Consider the following 9,828-nt stretch of genomic DNA (forward strand, 5'->3'; position numbering starts at 1 on the left):
CAGCCACCTGCCCTGTTGTCCTGCCCACCCACACCTTTCTAGAGGGCTTTCTGTCCCCTCTCCCACTGGGTCTCTCTTGAGAAGCAGCGTGGCTTAGTGGAAAGAGCACAGGTTTGGGAGTCAGAGATCATGGGTTCTAATCCCGGTTGCGCCACTTGTCAGCTTTGTGACTTTGGGCAAGTCACTTCACTTCTCTGTGCCTCAGTTACCCCATCTGTAAAGTGGGAATGAAGACTGTGAGCCCCATGTGGGACAACCTGATAACCTTGTATCTATCCCAGCACTTAGAACTGTGCTTGGCACATAGTAAATGCTTAACAAACACCATCAATATTTTTATTATTATTTCCCACCCTTTGAGGGAGGAGATGCAGGCTCCTGACTCGCCCCCGAGGGGAAAATCTTCTCCTGCAGTTCTTCCTTGTGGCCAGACATGTAGTGTGAGTGACCCCTGGGCCCCAGAGGAGGCCAGTCCCAGGAAACTACCCTATGACCTTGTGACCACTGGGAGAGATGGAGGGGGGTGGCCCCCAATCTTGGCAGATTCCCATAGGACCCAGGAACTCTGGCAGCCCACTCCCACTCACTTCCCCCTCCCTAGCCCCCCCAGAGTGGAGGACTCCTGACAGCATTAGTCACCCCTCTTTCCTAGAACTCGGCTGCTCGCGAGCGAGGCCAGTCAGTAAACCCGGTGACCAGGGGCACCCGTGGGAACCACAAAGTCGTTTCCTCAGCCATCCCTCAGCGATCCAGCAAGCCCCCTGGGGCAGGTCCTGGGGTCTGGGCTATGGGCCAGCCCCAGCCCCACCCTCAGGGAGCTCCCAATCTGAGCAGAGAAGCCGGGCAGGCACGTAGACCAATCCAGGCCCGGTCGGGGGCACTTATCAGGGAGGAAGGGGTTCGGTCAGTTGCCGATGAGTGGGTGACTCTGGGAAGGCTTCCTGGAGGAGAAGGCAGCTGTGTAATAATGACAGTATTCATGAAGTGCTTACTGGGTGATAAGTGCCAGGGTCAATACACAATGTTCAGAACAGAGACTCCCCATCCCACCCGGGGCCTACAGGGGAAGAGGAAGAACAGGTATTTCATCCCCATTTTGGAGATGAGGAGACGGAGGGCTGGAGAGGTTAAGTGGCTTACCTAGGGTCACACAAGCAGGTAAGCGGCAGAGCCAGGACTCAAACTTGGGTCCCTGGCTGCTGATCTTATGATCTTTCCACTTGTCCACACTGCCTAGAGTTGGGATATAGAAGAGGGGACACAGAGGGAAGGGTTATGGGGTTGGGGAGATGTCAGAGCAGGGAGCGCCCCCTCCTACCTCACCTCCCTTCTCTCCTTCTCCAGCCCAGCCTGCACACTCTGCTCCTCTGACGCCACTCACCTCCTCACTGTGCCTCGTTCTTACCTGTCTCACCGTCGATCCCGGGCCCACGTCCTCCCCCTGGCCCGGAATGCCCTCCCTCCACACATCTGCCAAACTAGCTCTCTTCCTCCCTTCAAGGCCCTACTGAGAGCTCACCTCCTCCAGGAGGCCTTCCCAGACTGAGCCCCCTTTTTCATCTCCCCATCCCCATCCCCCTCAGCCCTACCTCCTTCCCCTTCCCACAGCACCTGTACACATGTTTGTACATATTTATTACTCAATTTATTGTATTTGTACATATTTACTATTCTATTTATCTTGTTAATGATGTGCATCTAGCCTTACTTCTATTTATTCTGATGACCTGACACCGTCCATATGTTTTATTTTGTTGTCTGTCTCCCCCTTCTAAACTGTGAGTCCGTTGTTGGGTAGGGACCATCTCTATATGTTGCCAACTTGTACTTCCCAAGCGCTTAGTACAGTGTTCTGCACACAGTAAGCACTCAATAAATACAATTGAATGAATAAATGAATTCTACAATTCTCAGTGGTTCCAGGGCTGATTATTCAAACCCCATGTTTTGTCCCCCAGCCTTCTCTGCCACCCAGGGTCTTTTTCACTGGGGTCTCTTTCTGAGGGATGAGCCAGTGGAAAAGGGAATTTGATTGTAGGGGTCTCCAGCTGAACTGTTGGGGAACCAGATTGGGTGTGGGAGGAGGTGAAACTCCAGACCAAAATGAGGTATTTGGATTATCTGGGGATTTCAATTATCCACGTCACTCCTGGGCCCTGACCATGGATAATCAGGAGTTGATTCACTGTCTGACAGTCTGTCTGTTCATTTCTAGTCGCATCTTGAAGTCTACTGCATGGCGAAGTGGATAGTGCACAGGCCTGGGAATTAGAAGGCCGTAGATTCTGATCCTGGCTCTGACACTTGTCTGCTGTGTGACCTTGGGCAAGTCACTTCACTTTTCTGGGCCTCAGTTACCTCATGCTTAAAATTAGGATTGAGCTCATGAGCCCTATGTGGGACAGGGACTGTGTAAAACTCAATTTGCTTGTATCCACCCCGGCACTTAGTACAGTGCCTGGCACATGGTAAGTGCTTAACAAATACTATTATTATTACTATTTATCACTGGAGGTTCAGAGGGCTTTTGGAACCTCACCTCTGGAGGAGTTCAGGGTCAAGCTTCTGGGAGTGGGTGCAATGAAGGGAGGGCAGAGAAGGGAGCTTTGGATGTGTTGAGAATGTGGGGAGGGCTTCCCGATGAGGGAGGAGAATGAGTGATTCGCAGGAATGGGGTCAAAAAAGGACATACACAAATGACATGCAAACCACATGCAGAGTCCATGATGATGATGATAGTATTTGTTAAGCGCTTATACTGTGTCAAGCACTGTTCAAAGCTCTGGGGTAGATTCAAGCTAATCAGATTGGATCCAGTCCCTGTCCCACATGGGGCTCACAGTCTTATTCCCCATTTTACAGAGGAGGCAACTGAGGTACAGAGAATTGACTTACCCAAGGTCACCCAGCAGACACGTGGCAGAGCCAGGATCATGACCCAGGTCTTCCTGAATCCCAAGCTCTAGATTGCTCCTTGGCCCTGATGTGGCCGCAGGCCTCAGAGCCCAGCCACAGGCCCTCGCCCAGCTTAGCACCAAACCGGGCAAAGTCAGACAGAAAATCCTGGCTGGAGCCAGGAAGACCATGAGGCTGGGTCAGCCGGGCACTGGCAGGCCGGCCGGCCACCAGCTGCAGGGAGGGACCTCTTGGCGGAGGGTGGGGCAGGCTGACGCGGCCCCCGGATGAGCTGAGGCAGATCCGGAGGAAATTGCCCCAGACCAGGGGGCGGGGTGGGAGTGGGGGGCTGAGATCATGCTCTGGCCTGGCCCTGAGACCCAACCAGACGGGTCTTCAACTGGACTCCAGTGAGAAGCAGTGTGGCCTGGTGACCTGGTTTCTAATTCCGACTCTGCCACTTGCCTGCTGGGTGACCTTGGGCAAGTCACTTCACCTCTCCATGACTCAGTTACCTCATCTGAAAAATGGGGATTAAGACTGTGAGCCCTAGGTAGGACATGGACTGTGTCCAACCTGATTAGTTTATATGTACCCCAGCGCTTAGTATAGTGCCTAGTAAACATTTAACAAATGCTATAAAAACAAAAAACAAAAACAAAGTATGAATATGAAGATGAAGATGAAGATGAAGATGAGAGAACCGCGCAGCTCTGACCCCCTCTTCCACCCTTGCTTGTGATTCAGCTGGTTCATGCACAGAGAGACAGGCTCTGCAGCCCTGTCCTACCCACTCGACCATGGGAAATTGTTGGGCTGTCGGGGGGTGGGCCAAGGGCAGACTGGGATAAATTACAAGCATGTGTGAGGCCACTGGTATTTGCCTGCAGAGGTAGGGGCTGGGACCAGAGTTGAGGGGTTGGAAGAGCTGGCAGGATCCCCTGGGAGGCCTGTGAAGCCCTTCTGCCCATTTCTTATTGAAGGCACCTCTCCTCCACGAGGCCTTCCCTAAGTCCCCCTTTCCTCTTCTTACATTCCCTTCTTCCTCACCCTGACTTGCTCCCTTTCTTCATCCCCCCCTCCCAGTCTCACGGGACTTATGTGCATATCTGTCAATTATTTATTTTTATTCACGACTTTCTCCCCCCCACCCACCCCAGACTATAAGCTCGGTGGGGACAGGAACGTGTCTATTTATTGTTATATTGTACTTTCCCAAGCCCAGAGCCTGACTCTCTGTGCCTGAACCAGCTGAACCACACACAGAGAAGGAGGGAGAGGGGGTCAGGGAGGTGCGTGGTTCACACATCTTAACGTTCAGTTTATGTTTATTTTTATAGTATTTGTTAAGCGCTTATTAGGCGCTATCCTAAGCGCTGGGATACACTGTACACTGCTCTGCACACAGCAAACACTCAGCATAGCATAATGGATAGAGCACCGCCTGGGAGTCAGAGGCCAAGGGTTCTAAACACAGCTCTGCCAGTCGTCTCCTGTGTGACTTTGGGCAAGGCACTTCTCCCTGCCTCAGTTCCCTCATCTGTAAAATGGGGATGGAGAATGTGAGCCCCACGAGGGACAGGGACTATGTCCAACCCAATTTGTTTGTATCCACCCCAGCGCTTAGTACAATGCCTGGCACACAGTAAGCACTTAAATACCATAATTATTATTCATTTCTGAGGTTACAGCAGAAATTCTGTTTCCAAATCTGATTTCATCTTAGACTTGTCCTGCCCCATCCCTCAAGGCTAGACTTGTGGGTGCCCAGAGGTGCGGAGACCCCTTGACTCTGTGCTTCCTCCTCCCTTTCATTCATTCATTCAATCGTATTTATTGAGTGCTTACTGTGTGTAAAGCACTGTACTAAGCACTTGGAAAGTACAAGTTGGCAACATCTAGAGACGGTCCCTACCCAACAACGGGCTCACAGTCTAGAAGGGGGAGACAGACAACAAAACAAAACAAGTAGACAGGCATCAGTACCATCAAAATAGATAAATAGAATTATAGATATATAATAATAATAATGGCATTTATTAAGCGCTTACTATGTGCCAAGCACTGTTCTAAGCACTGGTGAGTTTACAATGTGATCAGGTTGTCCCACGGGGGGTTCACAGTCTTCATCCCCATTTTACAGATGAGGTAACTGAGGTCCAAAGAAGTGACTTGCCCAAAGTCACACAGCTGACAAGTGGTGGAGCCGGGATTTGAACCATTGACCTCTGACTCCAAAGCCCATGCTCTTTTCACTGAGCCATGCTGCTTCCCCAAACGACATTAATAAGATAAATAGAATCATATGGACATGATGATGATGATGATGGCATTTATTAAGCGCTTACTATGTGCAAAGCACTGTTCTAAGCACTGGGGAGTTTACAAGGTGATCAGATTGTCCCACGGGGGGCTCACAGTCTTAATCCCCATTTTACAGATGAGGTAACTGAGGCCCAGAGAAGTTAAGTGACTTGCCCAAAGTCACACAGCTAAGTGGTGGAGCCGGGATTTGAACCGATGACCTCTGAATCCAAAGCCTGGGCTCTTTCCACTGAGCCACGCTGCTTCCCATGTGTACACATGGGAAGCATGTATATATATATACACAAGTGCTTACATATATACATAAGTGCTGTGGGACAGGGAAGGGGGTAGATCAGAGGGAGGGAGTCAGGGTGATGGGAAGGGGAGGAGGAGCAGAGGAAAGTGGGGGCTCTGTCTGTCTCTCCACCCTTGCCACGCTAGGTAGGGTGAAGGCTGCGGCCTAGTGCCGCTCCCCACAACTGGGGAGGTGCACAAGCCACGACAACAGCCGAGGGGTGATTACCACGCAGGTGCAGGGGGGCGGATGGGGAGGGAGAGCAGGGCCTTGGGGGAGGGGAGGCCAGGGCGGGCAGGGAGCCCCCCGCCCCCTGAGCTGCTTGCACAACCAGCCGGGCCTCGTGGATTCACTTCTTGCAATTCCCCGGAGCCAGGGGCGAGAAGAGATGAAAGATTTTCAGTGTGTGCGCGTGCGCGTACCAAGAAAGCCTGGCAGAGGTGCCCGGGCAAGGAAGGCATTACCCTGGGGGCCCAAGCCCAGCATCCGTTGGCACCTTTGGGTGCCAGAGCAGCGACTCCAACTGTCAGTGCCCGCAATGGGTCCTGGCGGCTTCTCCTGCTGCCCAGCAGAGCAGGATGCAACTTATGTCCATACCTGTAATTCATTTATTTGTATTGATAATAATAGTAATAGTATTTGTTAAGCACTTACTATGTGCCAGGCACTATATTAAACACTGGGGTGGATACAAGCAAATCAGGTTGGACACAGTCCCTGTCCCACATTGGGCTCACAGTCTTACTTCCCATTTTACGGATGAAGTAACCGAGGTACAGAGAAGTGAAGTGACTTGCCCAAGGCCACACAACAGACAAGTGGCAGAGCCGGGATTAGAACCCATGACGTTCTGACTCTCAGGCCCGTGCTCTATTCACTATGCCATGCTGCTTCCCCCCTCTAGACTATAAGCTCTTTGTGGGCAGGGAATATGTCTGTTTATTGTTGTATTGCACTCTCCCCAGTGCTCAGTACAGTGCTCTGCACACAGTAAGCACTCAATAAATACGATTGAATGAATGACTGATGTCATGCCAGCTCTCCGTTGGCCTCCCGCAATCGGCGTGGAGTGGAGGAGGCACCCTCTCCACGCCACTTTGGAATTGCTCAGTCGCTCTGGTTAAAAGTTTTCACCATCCGAATTCCCAGGGATCTCAAAGCACTCGCTCCCTCTTTTCCCAGTTAACATCATCGAGCCCCCACCTGTCCCAGGAACTGGTCTCGGGGCGAGGAGGAGGAGGAGGAGGGGTGCTGCAACCTGAGCCCGTTGTTGGGTAGGGCCCGTCTCTATATGCTGCCGACTTGTACTTCCCAAACGCTTAGCCGGGTGCTCTGCACACAGTAAGCACTCAATGAATACGATTGAATGAATGAATGAATTGGGAGGGAGGAGGTGGGGAGGAAGAACGAGGGTCACTGCCAGGCAGCCAAGAGGCAGGCTACACCTGCAGCAGGTGGGAGTTAGGTGAGACCTCGGGAACATCTGCACAGCGGGGAACACAGAGAAGGGCTGACCATGGAGACTACGGACTCTTCGACGTCGAAGGCGACGGCATCACATAGTCCAGAGGCGGGGGAGCGGACAGGTTCATTTTCTCATTCAATCATATTTATTGAGTGCTTACTGTGTGCAGAGCACTCAACTAAGCACTTGGAAGAGTCCAATACAACAATAAACAGACACATTCCCTGCCCGTAATGAGCTTACAGTCTAGAAGATGATGATGATATTTGTTAAGTGCTTACTATGTGTCAAGCACTGTCCGAAGCTCTGGGGTTGTTACAAGCTAATCAGGTTGGTCATAGTTCCCTGTCCCACATGGGGCTCACAGTCTTAAATAATAATAATAATGTTGGTATTTGTTAAGCGCCTAACATTTGCCAAGCACTGTTCTAAGCACTGGGGTAGATACAAGGTAATCAAGGTTGTCCCCCGCGGGGCTCACAGTCTTAATCCCCACTTTACAAACGAGGGAACTGAGGCACAGAGAAGTAAAGTGACTGGCCCAAAGTCACATAGGTGACAAGTGGTGGAGTGAGGATTAGAACCCATGACCTCTGACTCCCAAGCTCAGGCTCTTTCCACTGAGCCACGCTGCTTCTCTAATGAGGAAAAGGAGGAAAAGGAGCCCCAGAGAAGTAAAGTGACTTGCCCAGGGTCACCCAGCAGACAAGCGGTGGAGTCGGAATTAGAACCCAGGTCCCATCTGACTCCCAGGATGGCAGCGTGGCTCAGTGGAAAGAGCTCAGGCTTGGGAGTCAGAGGTCCTGGGTTCTTAACCCGGCTCTGCCACTTGTCAGCTATGTGACTTTGGATAAGTCACTTCACTTCTTTGTGCCTCATTTACCTCATCTGTAAAATAGGGGTGAAGACTGTGAGCCCCATGTGGGACAACCTGATTACCTTGTATCTACTCCAGTGCTTAGAACAGTGCTTGGCAAATAGTAAGCACTTAACAAAAACCATTATTATTATTAGAGAAGCAGCGTGGCTTAACGGTAAGAGCCCAGATTTGGGAGTCAGAGGACGCAGGTTCTAATCCCCGCTCTGCCACTTGTCTGCTGTGTGACCTTGGGCAAGCCTCTTTACTTCTCTTTGCCTCAGTTACCTCATCTGTAAAATGGGGATCGAGGCTGTGAGCCCCACGTGGGATAACCTGCTTACCTCGTATTTACCCCAGCGCTTAGAACCGTGCCCGGCACGTAGTAAGCGCTGAAGAAATACCATCGTTATCCTTATTATTAGTACTAGGCCTCGCTGCCTCGGGGAGAGGGGTACCCCCATCGGGAGGGAGGCTTTTTGGAGGGCCCCCTCCTCGGCCAGCCTGGGGGGAGTGAGAGAGCTCCCCTTCGGGGGGTCGGGGAGGAAGAGGAGGGAGCCCCTCGGCCCCTGGCTCCCCCCTTTCTTCGAAAGGGGACCCGAGGTGAGCGGGGCCGGCAGTGTTAATTAAGGAACAAAGCTTGGAGGCCGAGCGAGCCTGCAGCCAGGTAAACGGGAACTCGGCGGAGAGATAATAACAGCCGAGGGAGCGCCGCAGACAGGCTGGCGTCTCCGCACACCCACACGTCACCCCCACCCTCCCCCAGCCCCGCCGGAGCCAGGAGTCCCGCGGCCCGCTCCGGCGGGATGGGGACGGCCTGGTCTAGGACCAGACCCGATCCCACCGGACAAGGGGCCGTCAGCAGGCCCTCCCCGGGAGAGTCGGGGGGCCCGCGGGGCTGCGGGCTGCAGGGCCTGGGGGGGCTGCAGGTCTGGGGGTTCTGCAGGTCCTGGGGGACTGCAAGTCCTGGGAGTCCCACAGGTCCTGGGGGTCCCGCAGGTCCTGGGGGACTGCAAGTCCTGGGAGTCCCACAGGTCTGGGGTCTGCAGGTCCTGGGGGTCCCGCAGGTCCTGGGGGACTGCAAGTCCTGGGAGTCCCACAGGTCTGGGGGTTCTGCAGGTCCTGGGGGTCCCGCAGGTCCTGGGGGACTTCAAGTCCTGGGGCTCCCGCAGGTCTGGGGGTTCTGCAGGTCCTGGGGGTCCCGCAGGTCCTGGGGGACTGCAAGTCCTGGGAGTCCCACAGGTCTGGGGTCTGCAGGTCCTGGGAGTCCCACAGGTCTGGGGTCTGCAGGTCCTGGGGGTCCCGCAGGTCCTGGGGGACTGAAAGTCCTGGGAGTCCCACAGGTCTGGGGTCTGCAGGTCCTGGGGGTCCCGCTGGTCTGGGGGTCCCGCAGGTCCGGCGGCCTCGGTGGCCGAGCGGGCGGCGGCGTTTGGGGGGGAGGGAAGGCCGGCCGAGGTGGGCTCCGACACCCCGGAGGGGCCACGCACCAGGTGCCCACAGAACTGCCCCCTCCCCGCAGGTCAAGGAGGACCCTGCAGCCTCGAAGACACACACACATACACCCCCCCCGCAGATCACCGAGGACTCTGCAGCCTCGTGGACAGACACAATCACACACACACACACACACACCGCGATCCCCAAGGACTGCAGCCTCATGGATAAACACAATTTCACACACACGGCTCCCCCCCACCCCCCCGCTCACCAAATACTGCAGCTTCATGAAGACACAATCTCTCTCTCTCTCTCTCTCTCTCTCTCTCTCTCTCACACACACACACACACACACACACACACACACACACAGTTTCTCCCAAACTTACCAGAGACTGCAGTCATATGAACACAAACAATCACACACACACTCAGTCTCTCCATGCCCACCAAGGACTCATATACACATCCACACGCCCCCAGTCTTCCCCATTCTCAGCAAGGACCACAGTCTTATACACAAACACGCACACACACACACACACACACACACACACACACAGACTCCCCCAT

General features: G+C 53.6%; 1 protein-coding gene across 1 annotated transcript; it reads right to left on the reverse strand.

Annotated features, from left to right (window-relative positions):
* Positions 1-2,931: 2,931 nt before the first annotated feature.
* On the reverse strand, positions 2,932-9,544 carry LOC119934732 (proline-rich protein 2-like). The gene is made up of 3 exons (XM_038754280.1): positions 9,527-9,544; positions 8,653-9,320; positions 2,932-3,268 (listed from the first exon to the last, which is right to left on the reverse strand). The coding sequence occupies exons 1-3, from the start codon at positions 9,542-9,544 to the stop codon at positions 2,932-2,934; spliced, it is 1,023 nt and encodes a 340-aa protein (XP_038610208.1).
* Between the last annotated feature and the right edge of the window lie 284 nt (positions 9,545-9,828).

Source organism: Tachyglossus aculeatus, chromosome 11 (assembly GCF_015852505.1).
Source record: "Tachyglossus aculeatus isolate mTacAcu1 chromosome 11, mTacAcu1.pri, whole genome shotgun sequence".
In the NCBI taxonomy this organism is placed as follows: domain Eukaryota; kingdom Metazoa; phylum Chordata; class Mammalia; order Monotremata; family Tachyglossidae; genus Tachyglossus; species Tachyglossus aculeatus.

Excerpts from the sequence above, each read along its gene's own strand:
- LOC119934732 (XM_038754280.1), bottom strand. Across the intron at positions 3,269-8,652 it reads CCCTTGTCCGGTGGGATCGG|GGCCAGGCCAGAGCATGATC; the intron begins GTCTGGTCCTAG and ends GTTGGGTCTCAG.